Genomic DNA, 24,443 nt, shown 5'->3' on the forward strand with positions numbered 1-24,443 from the left:
AATTTAAAGTAAAAAAATAATGCAGTTTTATGCAATAGTTTATTTTTCGTAATATGTTTTAAAATAAATTTAATTAGCGCAAAAAATGCAATTTTATATAATAACACCAAAAACAGAACAAAAAAAGTATTCATCATTGATGTGCTATCATCAAAGTCAAATTCAAATATTATTTGGGAATCCCCCTTTTCTGTTTTATTTAGTAAAGGAGGCTTTGCCCTTGACAGCAAATATTTAATTTCATTGAAAATATAGTTTTTGTCAAAATGGGTCGTAAGCAAAACGAGGTTTCTGATGAGGTAAAAGTTTTGATAATAAAACACCACAGGAATGGTTTAACTCAAAAAACTATCAGTGAAATATTAAATAGACCACGATCTACTATACAATCCATCATCAGAAAGTGGACAGAAACGAAAACTGTTGACAATAAACCAAGATCTGGTGGACCAAAAGCACTTTCAGTTGGAGATGTGCGTTGGCTAGTGCGGCAAGTTCAGAAAACTCCGAAGACAAATGCGACCATTCTTCGTAAAAACACTATGGAATATTTAGGGAAGGAAGTTACTACACAAACAATTCGAAATACACTCAAAAGGCATAGTTACAGAGGAAGAACTGCACGTAAGAAGCCCTTTATAAATAAAATAAACCGAGTGAAAAGGCTAAACTTCGCAAAAATGTATGTAAAACAGCCCGAATCATTTTGGAAAACAGTCATTTTTGCAGACGAGAGCAAGTTTAATCTTTTTGGGTGCGATGGAAAGGTCATAGTGTACAGAAAACCAAATACAGAGCTTGAAGAACGAAACACAGTTGCTACTGTAAAACATGGTGGAGGTGGTTTAATGGTTTGGGGGTGTATGGCGGCTTCAGGAGCGGGAAATCTTGAAATTATTAATGGAGTAATGGATCATAAGTATTACATTGACATTTTAAAGAGGAATTTAAAAGATAGTGCTGTAAAACTTGGACTTGGTAATAACTTTCAATATTATCAAGATAATGACCCCAAACATTCTGCTTTAAATACCAAGATGTGGATGCTGTATAACTGCCCCAAAGTCATTAAAACTCCTCCTCAAAGTCCCGACTTGAACCCAATTGAACATCTTTGGGAACATCTCGAACGCAAATTGAGAACGCGCAATTTTTCGAGCAAGAGTCAAATGCAACAGGTGATAATGGAGGAATGGACTAATATAGACCAAAATATAACCGCTAAATTAGTCCAATCGATGTCAAACCGTTTAAAAGAAGTTATAAGACGCGGTGGTCGAATAACAAAGTATTAATTTTTTTAAATTATGTTATTTATTTTTTTGTTTTTTTGCAATGATGAATACTTTTTTTGTTTAATTTTTTGTGTTCAGCTGTAAAATGGCCCTTTTTGTTCCAATAAATACTATTTTTTTCTTTAAAAACAATGAAATTGTGTACATATATATCACACAAGCACTACTGCATCACTAGTTTAATATGTTTTTATTCCAATTGTCTTTTGTAGACTTATTAAAAAAAAACATTGAATGATGAATACTTTTTTTGGCCGCTGTATATAGCCGAGGTGGTGGGCATCCAAAGTACGGCCCGGCCGAACTTAATGCCTTTTTACTTGTTTTAAATTTGTGGAAATGCAAATTTACCCGTGAACATTCCATTAGGGAACAATTTAAAATTTCACCTCTATTTGTTTCTGTAAAAAGTTTTGCCTATTTTTTTTTTTTTTTTTGTGAAACTCGTTAATCTTTTAGATGGAATGAAGTCCGAAGAGGCCCCTGGTAAGGCTGAAATCGCGGTCTCTGTAGCTTGCCCAATGCATTTTGCACAGCACATTTTGCTCAAACTTTTTTAAGGGGTTTTATACCCACCACCGAAGGTTGGGGGTATATTCATTTTGTCATTCCGTTTGTAAAACATCGAAATATCCATTTCCGACCCTATAAAGTATATATATTCTTGATCAGCGAAAAAATCTAAAACGATCTAGAAATGTCCGTCCGTCTGTCTGTTGAAATCAAGCTAAAGTCTTTAAAAATAGAGATATTGAGCTGAAACTTTGCACAGATTCTGTTTTTTTGTCCATAAGCAGGTTAAGTTCGAAGATGGGCTATATCGGACTATCACTTGATATAGCCCCCATATACACCGATCCTCCGATTTAGGGTCTTAGGCCAATAAAAGCCACATTTATTGTCCGATTTTGCTGAAATTTGAAACTGTGAGTCATGTTAGGCCCTTCGGCGTTTTTCTTCAATTTGGCCCAAATCAGTCCAGATTTGGATATAGCTGCCATAAAGACCGATCCTCCGATTAAGGGTTTTAGGCCCATAAAAGCCACATTTATTATCCGATTTTGCTGAAATTCAAGACAGTGATTTGTGTTAGGCCCTTCGAAAGCCTTCTTCAATTTGACCCAGATCGGTCCAGATTTGTATATAGCTGCCATATTGGCCGATCCTCCGATTTAGGGTCCTAGGCCCATAAAAGCCACATTTATTATCCGATTATTCTGAAATTTGGGACAGCCAGTTGTGTTAGGCCCTTCGACATCCGTCTTCAATTTGGCGTAGATCGGCTCAGATTTGGATATAGCTGCCATATAGACCGATCCTCCGATTTAGAGTCTTAGGACCATAAAAGCCACATTTACTATCCGATTTTGCTGAAATTTGAGACAGTGAGTTGTGTAAGGTCCTTCGACATTCTTCTTCAATTTGGCCTAGATCGGTTCAGATTTGGATATAGCTGCCATATAGACCGACCCTTCGATTTAGGGTCTTAGGCCCTTAAAATCCACATTTATTATCCGATTATGCTGAAATTTGGGACAGTGAGATATGTTGGGCCCTTCGACATCCTTCGTCAGTTTGGTTTAGATCGGTTCAGATTTGGATATAGCTGTCATATAGACCGATCCTCCGATTTAGGGTTTTAGACCCATAAAAGCCACATTATCCGATTTTGCTGAAATTTGGGACAGTGAGTTGTCTTATGCCCATCGACATCTTCCTTTAATTTGGCCCTGATCGGTTCAGATTTGGATATAGCTGCCATATAGACCGATCTCTCGATTTAAAAGGCGCATTTATTGTCTGATGTCGCCGAAATTTGGGACAGTGCGTTGTGTTAGGCTTTTCAAAATTTTTCTGCACCTTGGCCCAAATCGGTCCAGATTTGGATATAGCTGCCATATAGACCGATATTTCGATTTACAGTCTTGGCCCCATAAAAGGCGCATTTATTATCCGAGTTCACTGAAATTTGACACAGTGACTTACGTTAGGCTTTTCGACGTCCGTGTCGTATGTGGTTCAAATCGGTTTATTTTTAGATATAGCTATTAGAAAGACCAATATTTTGTTATACACAAATGAACCAAGTCATTGTTCAATTGTGTATAACACTTAAAAGTATTTGTTTCAAATCGGAACATATTTCGATATAACTGCAATGGGACATAAGGTATGCAATTTTCACCGGATTTTGATGAAAGGTGGTTAACATATATACCCGAGGTGGTGGATATCCAAAGCTCGGTCCGGCCGAACATAACGCCTTTTTGCTTGTTTTGTTTTGCTTATACAACAATCAGTGACACTTTGAGAGGAAATAAGTCCACAGAAAGAAAATCAATAGTGATCTTAATTTTATTTTGATATTACGCTGCCATTGCATCTGACTTAAATTTGAGCTGTTAGGATAATTTATGGCAACAGTGATCTCATCCTCAAAAAAATTTTACTGATAATTATATCAAAATTCTATTAATACACAAAATTTAGCCGAAATTTCAAAATTTCTTACGACAAAAAAAAACCTCGCCATATATAATACAAAATTAACAATTTTTCGAATACTTGAACTTGCCAATAAAGGATAACTTAAAGTTAAAACACTCTTCATTTCATATGCAACAAAAAATGCGTCGTATACTCGTTTGCACGCGAAACCAAAACACATTACTTGTGAAAAGTAAAGCACATATGGAACAAGAATTGGGTGTCAATAAATATTTCACACCAATATTACTTAGAAGGCATAAGATCATTGTAGCCATTAATTATACTACCAACTCAAATGTAAGTCCAATATAAGGGCAGTGTAACATCGACAAATTATTAATATTATTATTGACCCCCTTTTTGTGGGCTTATTTCCTCTCGAAGTGTCACTGATTGTTGTATTTATTATCATTAAAGTTAATGTAAATTAACCAAAATATATATATGTGACAACAGTCCAAACAAATCCTATGACTAATAAATACATAATTCTACCTTGTATTAATCATCAGTGTAGAGACAGTTTCACCAAAATTCTACACGAAAATAAAATTTGACAAAAAGTGAAAATTTTCTACGAAAATGTAATTTTAAAGAATTTTTTTATAAAAGCAAATGTCAACTAAATTTTTTATAAGGAACAAATTTCGATAATGTTTTCTTTCAACACCAAAATTCGACGTAATTTACTGTGAAATTATATTTTGAGGAAATTTGGGAAATTTCTTGCGAAATCTAATTTTAAGTAAAGTTTTATAAATATATGATTTTAAATGAATATCCTATGAAAATAAAATTTCGAAAAAATTTTCTATAACAAGTAAAAAGGCGTTAAGTTCGGCCGGGCCGAACTTTGGATTCCCACCACCTCGGGTATATATGTAAGCCGGTGAGAAATGCATACCTTATGCCCCATAGCAGCTAAATCGAAATATGTTCCGATTTGGACCAAATACTTATAAGTACAAGTCATTGTTCAATTGTGTATAACAAAACATTGGTCTTTAAAGTAGTTATATCTAAAAATAAACCGATCTGAACCATATACGAAACGGATGTCGAAAAGCCTAACATAAGTCATTGTGCCGAATTTCAGCGAAATCGGATAGTAAATGCGCCTTTTATCCCCCCAAGACTTTAAATCGAGATATCGGTTTATATGGCAGCTATATTCAAATCTGGACCGATTTGGGCCAAGTTGCAAAAAAATGTCGAAGAGCCTTACACAACTCACTGTCCCAAATTGCGGCGAAATCGGACAATAAATGCGCCTTTTATGGCCCCAAAATCTTAAATCGAGAGATCGGTCTATATGGCAGCTATATCCAAATCTGGACCGATTTGAGCCAAATTGAAGAAGAATGTCGAAGGGCCTAACACAACCCACTCTCTCAAATTTCGGCGACATGGGACAATAAATACGCCTTTATGGGCCCAAAACCTTAAATCGATAAATCGGTCTATATGACAGCTACATTTAAATCTGAACCGATCTGGGCCAAATTGAAAAAAGATGTCGAAGGGCCTAACATGACTCACAGTTCCAAATTTCAGCAAAATCGGATAATAAATGTGGCTTTTATGGGCCTAAGACCCTAAATCGGCGCATCGGTCTATATGGCAGCTATATCCAAATCTGGACCGATTTGAGCCAAATTGAAGAAGAATGCGAACGGCCTAACACAACCCACTCTCTCAAATTTCGGCGACATCGGACAATAAACGCGCCTTTTATGGGCCCAAAACCTTAAATCGATAAATCGGTCTGTATGGCAGCTATATCGAAATCTGGACCGATCTGGACCAAACTGAAGAAGGATGTCGAAGGGCTTAATAGAATTCACTGTCCCAAATTTTGGCAAAATCGGACGATAAATGCGCCTTCTATGGGTGCGAGACCTTAAATCGAGAGATCGGTCTATATGGCAGCTATATCCAAATCTGGACCGATCTGTGTCAAATTGAAGAAGGATGTCGAAAGGCATAACACAACACTCTGTCCCAAATTTCGGCGACATGGGACAATAAATGCGCCTTTATGGGCCCAAAACCTTAAATCGAGAAATGTATATGGCAGCTATATTCAAATCTGAACCCATCTGGGCCAAATTGAAGAAGGATGTCTAAGGGAGGTCGAAGGGCCCTACCAAAAAAAAACACATTTACTATCCGGTGAGTCATGTTAGGCTCTTCTACATATTTCTTCAATTTGGTCCAGATCGGTCCAGATTTGGATATAGCCGCCATATAGACCGATCTCTCGATTTAAGGTCTTGCGCCCATAGAAGACGAACTTATCGTCCGATTTTGCCAAAATTTGGGACAGTGAACTCACTGTCCCAAATTTTGGGCGCAAGACCTTAAATCGAGAGATCGGTCTATTGGCGGCTATATCCAAATTTGGACCGATCTGGACCAAATTGAAGAAATATGTCGAAGAGCCTAACATGACTCACCGGATAGTAAGTGTGTTTTTTTTTGGTGGGGAGCGGGGTATTTCCCCCACCCCCAACAACACCACTCTACAGGACACTTTTACCGCTTTTGGCAATATGGGTATCGAATGAAAGGTATTTAAAAGTAGAGTACAATTCAGACATAAAAATGTTATCCCTGGTGTCTGAGGGGCCTCCCCATTCCCAAAAACCTCCCAGCAGGACAATTTTACCGATTGGGACAATATAGATATCAAATGGAAAATATTTAAAAGTAGAGTAAAAAGCCCCCTCACTCCAAAAAACCCTCCACAGGACATATTTACCGATTGAGATAATATGGGTATCAAATGAAAGGTGTTTGGAAGTTCGAAGTTGAGCAAACATCTGTTACAAGAATTTGGCCCAAGGCGTTAACGGGGCCTTCTCAACCCCAAAAACTCCCAAAGCGGGCATGAATGTCCACCGTCACAAAATGGGTATCAAATGAAAGGTCTTTAGGAGATGACCACAAATCTGGTACAGACATTTGGGACAGAGTCTGGGACCGGCCCACCCACTACATACCCTTCAATAGATCAATCAGCATAATTAGATAATAAAAAGAAAGGTCTATAACTGTAAAGTTCGAAACAAATGTTAATATAAAAATTCAAATATCTGGGTCACGTTCTGCCGTTCAACCGTTAAGCAGGATATGTAGATCGCGACTATAAAGGACTCGAATATATTGTCTTTTGGGTCTTAGCTTAACTTCAAATGTAACATTTTCGAAAGGCCAACTCTTGCCCTATACACCTGCAAGAGAGCCATTGGAAAAGTTGGGGGTTTAGACCGCGTGTCCTGTATTGGTAAGACCTATAATGCTATATGGTGTTGTGGTCTGGTGGACGGCGCTTCAAAAGTCCACCTACTGTTCAATAGTCAGCCGGATCCAAAAGATGGTATGTTTGTTCATCACAAATGCACTGAGGACGACACCACCTAATGTCTCTGGACATTGTGGCTAGACAAATTGCTGCGACCACTGCCGTGAGGCTTGGAAAGCTTTCTATTTGGTCCTGCGGCGGTTACGAATACTATGTTATCCTTGATACAATGTCCGAGGAGTTTCACTATAGGTTCTCATTTCTTTGAGAACCTGTCTAATATAGTGGATGTGAACGTTTGCAAGTGGTTGGGCTTTTTAAAGCAATCTGGATGGTTCAACGGAACTATAAGGCATCTTCCTTTTTCTGTTCCTGTGGTATCACTGTGGACGATAACGTCTAAGTGAGTCTGATAGCAGACTGCCGCTTAAAACTAACCTAACCAAACCTAACTTTACTCCTTCAAAAATTAACGTGCTTTCCTCTATGTGACGTATCCTGGCAAGCCGTCTTTTCTTTGGGATTAGAGAACCTTCCCACAATCGAACGACCGACTTCATTATCTCTGAGCGTCGGCTACAGACAGTACAGTGAGAAGGGATAACAGCACTTCAATCATTTTTGGCGACCTTACTGTGACTGACCCCAAGAGATTCGCCGAGCATTTGCATTGATTTCGAAGACTGCATAGCACAACAACTGCTTTGAATGCCATCACCGCACACATTTGCCGAGGCTTAGATCAGCCCAGGCCATGTCATAGGAGGTCCTCGTGGCACTTGATCTATCGAAGGCATTCGACACGGTAGGCCATGTCAAACTATTTAAGGACATCGCCAACCCGTCCCTCCAGCCAGGGCTGAAATGCTGGGTCGCGAATTATCTGTGTGGTCAGCTGCCATTTGTGGAATTTAGGGTAAGAAGTCGAGTACCGTAGAGTGAAAAAGGGGTTCCATACCATCAAGAGACAAAGGTCCTACCCGTGCGAAGCCATAACTACACGCTGTCTAAGCAATACCTTCTAGCAAGGATTGATGCCGACGTGCAGGATATATGTCACGTTTGTGACCAGCGACCACACGATACACGTAACCTCTTTAACTGCCCAGCCAGACCCACTCGAATGTGTTCCTTGGAGAACGACCGCCTCGCATTGCACCTGAATAAATTAACCTTCCCCGGCAAACCAGAGTAGTTTTGGCGCTTATATTCCTACAGAGCAAGGATTGATGCCGACGTGCAGGATGTATGTTCCGTTTGTGACCAGCGACCACACGATACACGTCACCTCTTTAAGTGCCCAGCCAGACCCACTTGTCTCAGACCCAGATACCTCTAGACGCAACCCATATTATTCGCAGAGTTCCTGGATCTGGATACTCAACAAAATCAATCACACGAAAGATAAAACACAACACACTGTTACAACAACAACGACAAGACTAGAGGGACATGACATCAATAATGGGGCTAAGGAACAGGATAACTATGAGTATCACACTAATCCCATGGCAGTCGGTTGTACGTACCGCATTGACGCGATGGAGTTCTTCATCGGCAAGGGCTGCCGCCTCAATGTATAACACACTGATACATCGACAACATGAGCATCACACAGACTCGAACTTTGACTTCAATCTGTGTGGTGTTCATTGTTATCACGATAAGTTTAGCTGAGAGCTACCGGATGCGTCCAGTGGTTTCGGATACGGAGCAGCTACAATTGCAGCCGCGGACAATCAGCGGTATCGAGCGAAGAGTCTCAGTGAGAGGTCGGGCGGCACCGGCTCATGCATAAATGCTGAATGCCTGTGATGGTCGATATGACGATGCGATGCGATTTATTGGCGCATTAAAATAATCAATGGCCATCATGTTTCGGCGGCGATCGGACCGAGACGAGGATCGCCACCTCCACATATAGACATGTGGCTACAACAACACTAATAATGGGGTGTAGAGTCCCAGTGAAACCCACGAATCTGACTGCAGAGGCACCCCTGCATGGGATAGTTCCGAGCACCAGACAGGCTGGAACATTAAGGTCTGATCTGTGTGGCATTCATGGTTGTCACGAGAAGCTTAGCTGCGGATAGTGGAATAATCCATACGGAGTAGTCGCAACGGCAGTCGCGGACAATCAGCGGTATAGAGCGGAGAGTCTCAGCGAGAGGCCGGGCGGCACCGGCTCTTGCACAAATTCTGTGCGCCTATGATGCTCGATATGACAAGGCGGGTTATTGGCGCCTTTAAATAACCATTGGCCACCTTGTTCCCGCGGCGATCTTTTGGACCGGAACGACCTTACTCACCTGCAGAAGCTTGACGAGGATCGCCACCTCCATATCAAAATGTGGCTACAACTGCAGAGGGACTATGGACCGATCCAGTTGAAGCAGCCATATTTTTAGACCACTCTTCTCAGAAAGAAGAGGACTAGGGAGACAGTAGAAGGATCAATACACATACTTGCAATGTGTGGCTACAACAACATTACATACATATTATTGATCCGATTGAGCGACGGTCAAAGCGATCAATATTAAATGGTATTTTTTTTTTTCAAGACGTGTGGTTTTCAATATGACCAAACTTGTCACGGAGTTGCTCTTAATGTTACTTGATAGCTGTTACTTGATTCTAACTCATAATGATGGACTAATATCTGACATACGGCCCAAATAGTTATCGAATATTGGGTCTCTCGGCTGGAACTAATGGAGGAGAATATGGAAAACAAACTGCTTGTCATCTAAAAGTTGTTTGACCAGTTTTTGTTTATTTTTAGAGATTTACAAAAGATTTTAAATAATAAAGAGAAATAATTTAAAATAATAATTTCCATTAAGGTAATATTGTAAGAAACATATTCTTTGTTACTCTACATTTACAGGTTGTAGGTATACGAAAAAAAACATAAACGTGTATAACAGGTTTTGAGGTTTTTAACTACTACTCTAAAAATATGTTTAAACATTAAGGGATGTGTTAAATCGTATGGAAAGTTGTGTTCTATATGGGGTTTAGTCACTTGCATCACCTTCCTCTTCTTCTTCAGATTCTTCTTCCGATGCTGTGGGTTCCTCTTCTTCTTCCTCTTCCTCCTCACTGCCGGCTTTCTTTTTGTCGCCCTTCTTTTCTTTCTTATCATTTTTATCTTTCTTATCCTTTTTATCATCAGCTTTACCTTTGTCGCTCTATACAAATAGAAATAATTAAGAAATTAAGAAAACTTGTTTTTGTATTCGTATTAGGGTGAGTCAACTTGTAAAAATAACACACCAAGCGATTGTGAAATCGTAATCTACGACAAATGCTAAGAATTTTTGCCCAAGAAACCGTTGGTTAGTAATGAACAAACGCAACATTCTGTTTTTGTTGTAACAGTCTGTTATACACTGAAGCCCTTGCCGATGAAGAATTTCATCGGGTCAATCCGGCACTTACGGCCGACTGCTATGGGATTGTACAAAAACATAATCCAATGCAAGCATGTGGGCTTGGTAATAATGTGCCCACTACTGGTCTAAAGAAAAATTGAGCGTCCGCTTTTAAACGATACAACTTCAGATTCTTACATCAAAAAGCGTAAGCTCGTTTTTGATTTCGACCCATCGCTGGTTCTTGGGCAAAACTTCTTAGATTTTGTCGCAGATTACCATTTTGACAACCGCCACAAATTGACCAACCCTCTTATCTGCCTACCTTTTTGCTCTTTTTATTCTCCGGTTCAGAGTCGCCATCGGATTTCTTTTTATCGCCGTCTGAGGATGAATCATCATCTGAGATGTATTCCTTGGATTTAAAAGATCCTGAGGTATTTGCCGTTTTCTTGGGCGAAGCGGATTCCTTTTTACGCTTCTTAACAGATTTGCTTTTGTTGGCACCACCTTCATCGTCGCTGTCATCTGCCGTGGGTTTATAGTCTTTCATTTCATCCAAATACCTCTGTTTATCCTGAGCTGCTTTTTCTTCCCATTTGGACTTATCCTTCAATTCCTTCCACATTTCTCCAGCCTTCTTGGCTATTTCTGTAACTTTGATGCCAGGGTTATCATTTTTAATCTGCTCTCGTGTGTCATTTAGCCACAACATAAATGCGGTGGTGGCCCGTTTAGGTTTATTAGCATCTTTCTTCTTAGAAGTTTTCTTCTACAAGCAAAAACATACTTAAAAAAATATAGAAAGGAAAATAATTCTAGTCTTCTTACCGTTCTTTCTTTTCGCTCAGACCTTTCTTTCTTCTCTTTCTTTTCCTTTTTGGCTTTCTTTTTCTCTTTCTTTTCAGTTCCCTCCTCACCACCACTTCCACCTCCACCACTAGCATCCGAGTCATCTGAATCGCTGGCCACATTTGAATCATATTCTTCCGCAACATCAGATTCATTTTCATTTGGTTTAAAGTCTTCATCGGTGGACTCTTCTTCGGATCCTTCCTCATCGTCTGAATCCTTTTCTCTGGCCTCAGCCTTAACACGAGCCAAATAGGCATCCGGTTCATTCTCATTATCCGAATCGCCAAAATCGACGTCCTTATAACCGCCTTTATCTTTACCCACATTGCTGATATGCAATTTCTTCTGATTGATAAAATCGAAAAGCTTAGAGTACTCCTCTTTTTCAATGGAGGAGAATATGTGAACAGTGCCGTTTTTAAGGGTCACCTCGAAATCAAAACTGCGTGTAGAACCACCGCTGCGGGCAAAGTTGACTGAGGCTATTTCCTCGAAACGTATGTGTACGGGAGGCTTGTGTATATAAATGAAACCTCGTTCCAAGGGATAAAGATAACCTGCAGCAGCTTTGAATGAACATCCCACAGCCGCAGTACCAGAATGGCTAGGGAAGGAAAAAATTAAACAATTTTACTTTCAAAAATTACTCACTCAAACTTACCCCACAAAATTTCCAGGTCCTGTTATTTTCCTACCAATCAAAACCTTCATCACTTTACCCATGACTTCATATAGGGGACCGGATATTTCCTTTTCAAGTTTACCTTCGTATTTCTCCTTCAACTCCTCCTCTGTGAAGGGCAATTCTATAGATGTTTCCTCTTCCGGACTGAAGAGCAACACCAAATAATGGTAGCGTGTTTGGCCCTGTTTGATTGGTGGGTCCAGAGATAATACGAAAAACATCTGCCGATTGTCTTTGTGTGGCAAAAGGAAAAGTCTCAACACCGAATCCATGGGAATTTTATAATCGAATGTTTTGCCGTGCAATTGAAAGAATGTAGAGAATACTTTGATATCGTAGCGACCTCTGGGAGTGAGACAGTGAATCTCACGAAATATGGCAACGGCATCACCAGATGCTGAGATAACAGAGGCCTTATTCATCACATTCGTTTGGAATGTCTCAACAGGGTCATCTTCAGCCGATTCTACGGCCGGAATGTGGAAACGCATTTCCATAAGACCCACAGGCGCATCATCGTTTTGATGAAATTCTATGGTGACCTCGTTTTTGCCCGTGGTACATTGTGATACATGTGATAGCGGAATTTCAAATATCATTTTGCTGTCTTTGTCAAAGCTCAAGACTGCACCTTTGAAATTTGCCGTTCCCCAGTTCCAGCCCTTGACACACATTTCCTTTTCCACCATTTCCTGGTTATAGGTTTTCTTCAAATATTTTCCCAGTTTCTCATTTTCACTGTCCTTGAAGCCAACAAAACGATGCAAATTGCCACTTTTGGTGAAAATCCGAATGCCCCAGTTGCCGACAAATTTCTGCGAATTTATCAAGTCAATGTCATCGCTGGCAATCTGTTCAACTTTGCCGGTTTTGTTGTTTTTAAAGACAATATTCTGCTCCGAGAGTTTAAGGCGGCCAGGAGTCTAAGTTAAACAAAGAAAAAGTCAAATCTTAAGGCATTAATTCCTATGCACAAAGAATACCTACCAATACCCCTCGCACTTCCGCTGAAATGTCGTATTCCAAAGATTCAGCCATTACTTTAAGGAACTCTGGGTAATCTGTGAATTACTCTTTCGCACAAATTACCTACTGCTTGTAGAGGAAAACCACCAGCTAGAAGAAATATCACCAATTTCACAATATGTTTCGCAAATTCCACCGGCACGCGTGTAGAAGGTTAATACAAACAAAACAACGCTTGTTGAGCGCGTTCTAGTAAAAATGATGCAAAAATGTTGAGATGACAGTTTGGCAGAGTTGCCACATTGAAAATATATTTAACGAAATGATAAAACGCTCTTTTCCCTTAACAAAAACAATGGAACGATCACACAAGGTGACTGATGCTAAAATGCATAAAGCGCAGTACGCATCTCTGGCGAAGTTTTCGCTACCATAAGAAATGCATTGACATACCCTTAAGGCGCTATTACACGGCATCAAGGCGAAACAATTAAAGTTGGTCTCACAAATATGGTGCAATCTGCCATCTTGTCATCGAGCTGATCGACGTTTTGCCAACATACACAAAGAAATTTGTGTGCGTGGGTGCATACGTGTGCGTACATGAACAGAGAATATGCAAGAAAGAAGATAACTACAAAGAGAAGGCTGACAATGTTTGTCAAAATTGTCAATTTACATACGATTCATCATTTTTGCTATCACACTTGTATGTTATTTTCTTATAACATAACCTTAAAATTTGAGCAACGGCTGATTTTTTTATGAGTGATAATTGTTAAAGTTGTGAGAAAGGTGGTTAAAACATAAATCTGTGAAAACAGTTTAATAGCTTTCAGTGGTAGCTTTCATTTGACTGACAACAAAAGCAACTGATTTCTTCATGTTTTTGTCAAAAGGAATGGAGCACGCTCTAATCGAAAAAAATTCATGCATGCTATTTTGAAAGGTTATTTTCATATGTTAGTTTCGTTTGTATCACACGACATGTACAAATCTACATGTGCTAAATTTGACATGTCATAAGTCAACTACACCTCGTGTAATAGAGCCTTAAACGAAATTCTCGTTACAGATACCGTTACCGAATTTTTCGATTGCAGGTACGCAGTTCAAATGAAGTTTTCTTTGGCTGCAACCCATGCCGAAACATAAAAAGTTGGTCTCATTTGTACAACAACCACAAATCATATGGTGTAATCCGCCATCTCAACCAAATGTGGTAGTTTGCTGTGAATGTAAACACAGAACAGACATCTTAATACCGTCAAAGTCGACGGCAGTTTTCAGCTGTTCGCGTAAGATCACCCTTATTAGTCTAACTTGGCTGCAACCGAAAATTTCACAGGAGATGCCCCATGGCCCCATTTCGAGTCTTAGACCCGTCTACATAGTGCCCATTATCTGTGAGCCTTGTCAGTACGCTCCTGAATGTGTCACTTCCAAATAAGTTTCCTTTCCAAGATCACTCCTAAGTTTTTGACCTTGTCAGATATCTATATCGTTTTGTTCAGATACCTATATCGTTTCGTCTTCCTCGTGAACAGGCATATTTCAGTCTTCTCTGGAGTAACATTGAGATCCCTGGATCTAGCCCAGTCATATGCCATATACAAGACTTTTTCATCCCTTCTACATAGCTGGTTCGGATCCTTACTCCTAAGAAGTATTATAACATCGTCTGCATATCAAACGGGTTTAAATCACCCCTCAGTCAGCATCCGTAATAGGTTATTTATGGTGGTCACATAATATAAATTAAAGTTGAATTCTCCAAATTCCAGCGATTGCCTTTATCCGAACAGATCTGATAGTGAACTTCTTTATAAATTATTTGCTGTTTTATTTTAGTACCATATAGTGCAAATCACGATTAATCTAATCGGTTTAATTATATGTTTTGGCATTGTTTCGACATATATTCAGTACAAGTTTGTACCGAAATTCTATCCAGAACAACTGACTTGCACTGGATAACTCTAAAATAAAACACACTGCAATTGCAATTTGTGTCTCTCATTTTATAATAAAAGATTTGCTTTTTTTTGCATAAAATGAGAACTCTCCATGTGTTTTTCACATTGTTTAATCTGGCAATGCTGTATATTTGTTTACATTTATTTAACTTTTTGTTCTGGCAATATTGCTAATATATTGCACGATTTTTGGAAATTCGGAAATTTTTACATATAATAAAAAAAGACTTTTCTTAATGATGGATAATGTGAGTATAAAAGATTTGTTATGCACACTAATTAAAAAACTTGTTTTTACTTTAATAAAGGAATTAAAAGGCAAAATTGAAAGCTGTAGTCGAACGGCCGAGGACTTTACAAAACTTTATTATCAATCTTTTGACAAGAGAAGACATGTACGTATTCATTCATTCTTTCAAATCGCAATATATATGTAATCGGTTTGCCTATTTTAGCAAATAAGCCGCCTTTATTTGGAGAATGGTCTTTTTGTATGGAATGGCAACGGCGCATCAGGCAAGGACAACATACACAAGTATTTCATTGAGCTTCCTTCATCAGAGCACAACATATCTACTCTTGATGCCCAACCCATAGTTGATGAAGCTGTGGCTGGCCAATTAACGTATTTAATTCAAGCAGGAGGCACGGTCAAATACACAGATCAGCCAATAAAACCATTTCAGCAGACCTTTATAATTACAGCGCAAGATGACAAGTGGAGAATTGCAAGTGATTGTTATCGTTTGCAAGATGCTTTGGTGACGCAGGGAAAATAATTATGTGCATTTATGTTAAGTTAGGAATACTTTTTCGAAATAATAATAAATTTTTTGTAAATCATTTGAATGTATGCATGTTTTTGGCCATTAATGTAAGCTTTTTCTTTTACTATATACTTAAAAATTTGGATATGTAAGTAAGCCATCTGTTGCTTTTTCGAGGTAACTTTTCAGTTTCCGACCACGCAAGGTTGAAGTGGTTGTTGTTGAAGCCACATTTGTATATGGAGGTGACGATCCACCTCAAGCTCCTGTAGGTGAGCATGCTCGTTCCGCTCCAATTGACTGATCGCCGCGGGAACGTGGTATCCATTGGTTAATTAAAGGCGCCAATAACTCACCTTGTCATATCGAGCTCCATAGGCTCCCAGTATTTATGCATGAGCCGGTGCCGTCCGGTCTTTCACTGAGACCCTCCACTCGATACCGCTGATTGTCAGTTACTGCAGTTGCAGCTACTCCATAAGGAGCATTCCACCATCCGCAACCTGTGAACCAGACCGGTAGCTCGCAACTGAGCTTCTCATGACAGGTATGGCCACCACACAGATTGAAGCTCACAGTTCCAGTCTGTGTGGTGCTCACAGCTATCCTGTGTGCAGGGCATTTATATGCACATTGTACATAGTGGTATGGACGGATTAAAATACGCACCATATTTTCAATCAAACCTTAGCTAGTGGGGTATGTCTTTTTGCCTACGGTTGCTATAACGCACTTTACCTGATGCTAATATACCTGTTTTCCTCACTCAAGAAAAGAAAAACACCTAAATTTTCTATCAAGCTTTATTGTTGGCAACAATAGGGAGTTCTACCTTGCTTGTATTACTTTTCGTCTTAGGAATAGTTTATAATTATTTTACGGGGGTCTTGTGCATTTGAAGCAACAACTTAATTAATATTTTGCAAATCTTAAAGGTATCTCCTTATGCCCTGGCATATAAAAATTCACCAAATTAATTTTTTTTATTCCTTTTTGGCTTTTTTGTTTTCAGGTTCATTATCATCGCCTTCACCACCACCACCAGCTCCTTCCAATGGCGTGGAAAATACAGGCTTTGGCTGGGTTTGCTTGTACGCTGGGGCTATCCAATAGGGATTTTCTGCCGCCTCTTTGGCATACTTCAAAATGGCCTCACGCGGATCTTGATCATCATCGACACGTTTACTTAAGCCCAAATTGCGTATAACGTATGAGCTAAGGGTGCCACCAGAACTAGCCACACGACCACCTTGGCCGCTTGTAATCGGTAAATCAGGTCTGCGAGATTTGACTGGATCCAAGCGATCTTTTTCCATTTTCTTGCGTGAGGAACCAGATTTTTCCTGTCGGAACATTGGTAATGCATGAGGTGTAATAATTTGAGATACTCCCACAACCTCCATATGGCGTTTCTTTCGATACTTTTTGACGGCACATAATTTGGCTCCTCTAAGAGATCTATACTCATCATAGTAACATTTGATTATGCCATTGCCACAACCCACAAATAATTGATTGAGTTTGGGATGCCATAAAGTTTTTATAATGTGTGAATCTGTTACGGGAATTCTCTTGATTTCTTCGAATGTTTGGGAATTATAGAAGTGCAGATTTGCCTCTTTTTCCCCTTTGGCCAGAGACTCTCCAGTGACTAGAATTTTGTCATCCGGGCTGAAGCAACAATCTGTTGTATCATAACGCGAAAATAGATTGGACCATGTGTGCAAGGGTTGTTTAAAATTGCGTATATCCCATAATTTCAAGGTTTCATCATTGCATCGTGTGGCCAGTTGCTGACCCAAATACGAGAATACTATTGAAGATATTTCCGAACCTTTTTGATGAGCTCCTCTTAAGCAGTGAGTAGTATTCACATACATTTTACGAGTATCCCACATTTGAATTGAACCATCTATGCAGCCGGCTGCTATCAATGTAGCATCTCTGTTGTAAGCACAAGAGGAGGCATTTGTTTTTAAACCACCTTGAGCCCTGGTTTTGATGACAGTGTGCTGTTCTTTATTTTTAATACCTCTCCAAATGCGCAAAGTGCCATCCAAAGCAGCGGTTAGAAATTCCTCCTTGGTATATGGATGCCAACAACCTGAGGTCAATTGTGCCGTATGACCTTTGGTCTTAGACATATCGCTTATGTACAAGTCGCCTTTAACACATTCCATTTTCTCAAAACCATCACGATCGAGAATCTTTGCCTGTGAATTGCCAGAGATCACTAAGATCATATCACCCGTTATGGAATAGTGCAAATCACGAATGGGATAATTTTCGCAGGGTTGAATTGTACGAAAACTGCGCATGGATGAATCCATGCCAGCAAAATCCCAAAATGAGACTTCATAGTCAATGGATCCGGATACAAGGCGGGCACCAGCAGGATCGCCTGCTAAGGCTAATATAGCCTTTGAACTGTGTTGCATTTGCACTTCATGGCTGTCGGGTATTTTCTTTTCCAAATGAAGTTCCTCATTGTCTTCATCATCATCATCATCATCGTCGTCGTCATCATCATCGTCCTCATCACCACCCTTAGCTTTCAAAGTCTTGTTTTGGGATTTTTGTTGGGATCTCTCAGATTCTCCAACCCCCGCCATTGAAGGAAGCGGACCAATAACTTCATCATCATCATCATTTTCCTCTTCGTTGGTTTTTTCATCCTCTTGTAGCTTTGGAAGAGGAGCCACTTCTTTGGCCTTTGCAATTTGTTCCTGTCCGAAAAATATCATTTATTAATTTTACACCACAAAAAGAATGCCTTGTACTTACATTTATATCAAATACTTTAGCTGTCTTTCGCCCGAAACCCGTAAGACCCATAACTTCTCTTAATCTCTGGGCTTCCAAGTCCTCGGTGACATCTTCAATTTGTTTTTGCATTTGCTGTTTGTCAATTTTCTTAAAACCTCCCGTTGAGCTGGAGGATGTTTTACTTTCATTTTCTGCATCAGCCGGTTTCTCCACAGGTTTACTGAGATTTAAATTAATCTTTCCAAATGAAATTTTACCCCTTTGCATTTTTCAGCAGCATTTATTTTTTTATCGATTGAAAATAGCAATAAATAAACTTTTGTTATTGTTTTGTGTACATCAAATGCCGTGTGTACATTTGTTTTTGCCGCAACAGCTGTTTTTGCAACAAACCGAAGTGTGTACCTAATGAAAATGCGTGGAATGTCATATAGAGCTTTAACAACATTGGATATGTGTTTGTTTGAGTTTTTGGCTATTTAGTCCATTTTCTAGAGAAACTATAAATTGAATAAATTTCTATAATTTGGCAAAATATTAGAGTGACTGGAAGTGAGTGGTTCTGCTAGAACTTCATTCTAATGTTAATTAAGCTATCAACCAATTTGGGCGTTCCTTCTCATAGTGTGAAGTGGCCATTTAATGCGTAGGGACTTGTACGAAGTTGCTGTGTGTATTTTCCTAGAGTATGTGTGGATGGATGTGTGTATGTTAACGAAAACCTTTCAATCGAGTGACAGAGTAGGATTGGCTGTTAATATTTTTTGATTTTATTCGTGTTTGTGCAATAAATAATATAGGGTGTGTTACAAAATTTAGCTGCGGTATTACCAAAGTGCAAAATACAATAAATTCAAATGTGCATAAGTGATTATAAGGTGAACTAAGTTGCCTGTTACCACAACGCTTTCAAATCATTGAACTCAGGTAAGTTTTGGATTTCAAAGGGCGGCTAAAAGAGCCCATCTCATACAAAATATTATTGAGCGTATTATGTTCAACAACATCTTAAGTCAAGTTTGCGTTTTATATTCCAACGAATTTAAAATTACTGTAGAATGACCTTTGTAGGCTTTAGAATCTAAATCTACTGTGCTATTTAAAGTAGAGATAGTACAGTGAAAGTCTACAAATCCTTTGGGATAGTAGTGACTTACCAATATAAAACCGTTATAAACAAAATTAACGACATCAGGCACTTAGGAGATGTCATAAAAGTTGTGAATCGAAACTGAATCCAGTGGACGCGCCCGGTAGCTCGCAGCTAAGCTTCTCATGACAGCAATGAACACCACACAAATTGGAGCTTAATGTTTCAGCTTGTGTGGTGCTCACAGCTATGCCGTGCCGTGTTTTTGTTGTAGCAGAGTGTTGAATTCTATCTTTCCTATGATTGGTTCTGTTGAATATCCAGATCCTGAAACTCTGCGTCTAAGGTGGGATGTGTCCAGAGGGTTCTAGGTCTGAGTCGAGTGGGGCCGGGCTGGGCAGTTAGACAGGCGAAATGTGTCATGGGGTCCCAGTTCACAATGAGGTCACACATACTGCAAGTTGGCATCAATCCTTGCTAAGCATCTCTCAGAATAGTAATAGCCCAATAACAACGTTGTATGCGACACAATTTGATCTGATATAGAAGATAGATCGACCTATATAACTCCCTTGGTTCTTGTTGTTGTAGCTACATTTTCTTGTGGAGGTAGCGATCATCGTGAGCATCGTGAGCAAGCTCGTTCTGGCCCAAAAGACAGATCTTCGAGGGAACATGCTGGTCATTTGTTACTTAAAGGCGCCAATAACTCGCCTTGTCATATAGAGCATCATAGGCATAGGCATAGTTGCAGCCACTCCGTATAGAGCATTCCACTATCCACAACCTGTGGACGCGCCCGGTAGCTCGCATCTAAACTTGCAGCTAAGCTTCTCGTGACAGCAATGAACCTCACACAGATTGGACCTCAATGTTAAAGACTGTGTGCTGCTCACAGCTATCCCGTGTCGGGATCAATGTTTGTAAATCTGAGATCCTACCCTGTCGGGTCTTAAGAGTGCGAAGGTTACATGGTAGCATAATATATCCTTTCCATTGTGTCTTATTTACCCACAGACATTTTGTAATAAAGGCCAAAATATCGTATTGACCATGAAAAAAAAGTAAAAAGGCGAAGTGATCATTTGAGATGACCTTAGGTTAGGTTGAAAAGAGGGTGCAGATATTAATCCGCCCCATGCCACTATGGGCATACACCTAAGCCAGTAATCGACTTGTTGTGAGCCCTAAAAATTGTAAAAAGAAAATTTTATGTTAGGAATTCCGTGCTACTTACAAAATCCTTAATTATTTTCATTACCACTCTCCTAACTTGGTTAATGTCTGGTATTGTGTCTCCACCTAAGTGCCGGTATCTGTTAGACGCGAAAGCCGGGCAATGACAAAGAAAATGCTCCAACGTCTCATCATCTTCACCGCATGCCCTACACATGCTATCACTTGCCGCACCGATTTTACATAAGTGAACTCGTAGTCCCATATGTCCCATTATGATACCAATAGCTTTACTGACCTCCTTCTTACTTGCTTTCAGTAATAACCTGGTCTTCTCACGATTTGGATCTCCCCTAAGGATTTTCGCCGTCCTACCGACCGTTTCACTGTTACACAATGTTGCATGCGCATTTGTCGCCCACTCCCTTAACTCGGACTGCGTCGACCCGAAAGGCTTCGGGATAAACAAGTTTATTGACGGCAGTCCTCTGGCCATAACCGCCAAATCGTCTGCCCTTTCATTTCCCCTTACTCTGTTATGGCCCGGCTCCCAAACGATGCGAATGTTGCCATCCATAGAGGCAACTTCTTACCCTGCAAGACTGTTCGTCACCTTACCATCGTGGTTTTTATTGCCCTTGTGGCAATTTTAATTCACGCATTCCGTGTTCGCCCGGATCTCCGCCTGCAGGATCGTATTATAGTGAGGCAGTCTAAGACAGATCTCAGCCCCTGGGTTCTCAATGTAGACCCCCTGGCCCACTCCGGTTCCGTCAATTCAAGACACTGCGTGGCAGCAGTGCCGCGCACTCGACTTCAAGGTTCATCTCTGTAGTAACGCCGGAAATATTCCATCAGGTCCGGGTGACTTAAATGGTTTGAAGCTCCTCAAGGATTCCTTCACCATATATTCCGTAATTATAAACCTTCGATCGACGTCATTATTTCAAGATTCCGGTTTCTCCGTGAGTCCCGTCGTATCCTGTGGAAAATGGGTTTTCATCAAAAGCCTCAACATGTCTTTCGTTCTTTCTGCTCTCACTCCCATGTCGTCTACTAAAGTTACAGTTTGGACATGGGTTTTTGAGAGAAACTTTTTTTATCTTGGCGGGTCATTAACGCTATCGACCTGTTCGCAGAAACGCTTCCAGGAGGCACGTTTTGCCGCTCTGGCAAACTTATTGTATTCCCTGAGCCGTGTGTAATACATATCCTAATAAACTTCAGTTTTTTTACGACGTGCTCTGTTATAAAGTCTGCGGACCTCTTTCCTTATGACCTTGAATCATTATCAAAATCCTCAAATTAAGCAAAAAAATCTTTAATTTTCAGTAATCCTTTTGTTTAAGTGCCATCGAATTAAAATCCATCCAATTGTTTAAAATATTTATTTTTTTATAATAAAATTTTTATTTTTAAATATTAGATTATTCTAAATTTACTAACTACTTCTTAATATATGGAAATAACAGAATCACAATGCAATATATTTGTCAATTATACACAAACACTTACTAATATACATATAAAAGAATATTTCTTAAAATAAAACGGAGATATTGATGAAGTGAAATAAAATGCTGGTTAATCTTAAAACACCGATGATCGGTGTACGATCAAGTACAGTTACATAACTAAACACTGGTTGTAATGGAATGGAAAATAAAATATGAAATTTGAAAATCTTCTATATACGAGTATATTCCAATTTCAATGCCCTTGGCTTTTAATACTTCGATTGCAGAAAAACAGTATAAGAATCATTTTCGTAAAGTGAGGTTAAGTAAAGAAAATATTTCATGGAAATTATATTAGCCAAAACTTTTAAGATTTATAACGGGGTACAGCTGATTTGATGAAACAAGAACAAAGTTCGTTCGTTCTTTTGAGCAACACAGTCTTAGTGGAAGTGGCTATCTATTTTATTCAGAAGAAATAAAATGCATTGTTTTTTATTACTGGGCAACAATTTCTTAGCTTCAAAAAATATTTACGGCCTCATTCACAAAACTAAATAAAGATTTGAAATAGGTTTATTTCACATATTTCCTTTATAGAACAGTCAACTAAACCTATTTTAAGGCTTCATAAAGTTTTGTGAATAAGGCCGTTAGTTTTTCAATATATCTTTTGCTCTCAAACTAACTTTCAAAGCAAATTTCCTACTATATTCAAACTCGGCGCTACGAAATAACCTCCAAAGGCTTTCATTTATGTTGGGGATTATTTTATCAGGGGTTATTTCACTTTTCGCTTTGGGGTTTATTTCATTGGGGTAATTTTGTAGTGCCTTCAAACTCCACCTAAACATGGTGTTTGAAAAGCAGTTTTGGACGTTATTAAAACTTGCGTTTGGAATACGCCTAAAGATATTAAATCGAGCTATTGGTCTATATCCATGAAATGTTCAAATCAGACTCTACATAGGACGTCTCTTTTTATGCTCAATTTAAAATCGTATCGAAGAGATCTCATCGATATGATAGACATTTTTCCCAATGTGTAATGTTCATAGGTAAATTTTCAATTTTTGTTAAAAGATCTAATGCAACGCTCTGATCCACATATCTGAAAATTCGATCCGATCTTAGCAATATACTGCATTGATATCAAGATTTATCAGGTTGATCTGTTCGGATTTTGAAACACAGGTTTGGTGCTTTGGGAATCACTCAGAGAGACAAAAGAATAGTAGAAACGGACCTACCCAACGTTGATGACCCATGCAAACTAGAAACGCACCATGATTTGCAGATGTGCACCTGGAATGTCCGCACTCTTTATGGAGAAGGTGTCGAAAACTCGCAGGCGGATGTGTTAAAGAAGAACAAGGCAGATATTACCGCCTTACAGGAAGTGCGATGGACCGGGAATGGCGTCACTACAACAGCAAACGGTAACGAACTATACTATAGCTACCAACAAAACGACGCACGAATTTGGCTGTGGATTTGTGGTTTGTCGGAGACTGAAACACCTTGTCTCAAGCTTTACTCCGGTGGATGATAGGCTAGCCACAATCCGCATAAAAGCTAAATTCTTCAACATCAGCCTCATTTGTGCCTATGACCCCACCGGAAGACAAGGATAAGCAGAGCAAATATATTTTCTACGAGCGCCTAGAGAGAGAGTATGACCGCTGTCCCGCCCATGATATTAAAATCGTTCTGGGAGATTTTAATGCGAAGATAGGGAAGACATCTTGGGTCGGAAAGTTTAGCCTCCACGAGATATTGCCCAATAATGGGTTGAGGCTACTATTGTAGATTACGCCGCGGCGAAAAACATGGTAGTTAGCAGCACCAGATTTCAACATAAAAAAAATCACAAAGCCACATGGCTTACAACCGATCAAAACAAGAGGAACCATATTGATCAAGTTGTGTTAGACGAAGGGCATTCATCCAGCGTGTTAGATGTACGATCGATCCGTGGAGCGAATATAGATTTGGATCATTATCTTGTGGCAGCAAACGTTCGCACCCGTTTGAGTCTGGTGAGAAAAGTACGATCTGACTCTGCACTGAAGCTGGACATTGAAAAGCTGCAAACACAACAGATGGCTACGGCATTACGGCACGGGATAGCTGTGAGCATCACACATTGAGGTCCGATCTGTGTGGAGTTCATTGCTGTCACGAGAAGCTGGGAGTACCGGGCCCGTCCACAGGTTGCGGATAGTGGAATGCTCCA

General features: G+C 39.6%; 3 protein-coding genes across 3 annotated transcripts; 1 reads left to right on the forward strand and 2 right to left on the reverse strand.

Annotated features, from left to right (window-relative positions):
• Positions 1-9,834: 9,834 nt before the first annotated feature.
• LOC106080874 (FACT complex subunit Ssrp1) lies at positions 9,835-13,254 on the reverse strand. Its single transcript, XM_013242474.2, has 5 exons — positions 12,997-13,254; positions 11,986-12,932; positions 11,301-11,928; positions 10,795-11,241; positions 9,835-10,286 (listed from the first exon to the last, which is right to left on the reverse strand). The coding sequence occupies exons 1-5, from the start codon at positions 13,045-13,047 to the stop codon at positions 10,113-10,115; spliced, it is 2,247 nt and encodes a 748-aa protein (XP_013097928.2). The 5' UTR covers positions 13,048-13,254; the 3' UTR covers positions 9,835-10,112.
• A 1,838-nt stretch (positions 13,255-15,092) lies between these two features.
• On the forward strand, positions 15,093-15,794 carry LOC106080846 (NTF2-related export protein). The gene is made up of 3 exons (XM_013242434.2): positions 15,093-15,199; positions 15,260-15,346; positions 15,407-15,794. Exons 1-3 carry the CDS (start codon positions 15,188-15,190, stop codon positions 15,728-15,730), a joined length of 423 nt encoding a protein of 140 aa, XP_013097888.2. The 5' UTR covers positions 15,093-15,187; the 3' UTR covers positions 15,731-15,794.
• Positions 15,795-16,503: 709 nt separating this feature from the next.
• LOC106080836 (gastrulation defective protein 1 homolog) lies at positions 16,504-18,841 on the reverse strand. Its single transcript, XM_013242423.2, has 2 exons — positions 18,503-18,841; positions 16,504-18,444 (listed from the first exon to the last, which is right to left on the reverse strand). Exons 1-2 carry the CDS (start codon positions 18,749-18,751, stop codon positions 16,702-16,704), a joined length of 1,992 nt encoding a protein of 663 aa, XP_013097877.1. The 5' UTR covers positions 18,752-18,841; the 3' UTR covers positions 16,504-16,701.
• Positions 18,842-24,443: the final 5,602 nt, after the last annotated feature.

Source organism: Stomoxys calcitrans, chromosome 5 (assembly GCF_963082655.1).
Source record: "Stomoxys calcitrans chromosome 5, idStoCalc2.1, whole genome shotgun sequence".
Classification (NCBI taxonomy): Eukaryota; Metazoa; Arthropoda; class Insecta; order Diptera; family Muscidae; genus Stomoxys; species Stomoxys calcitrans.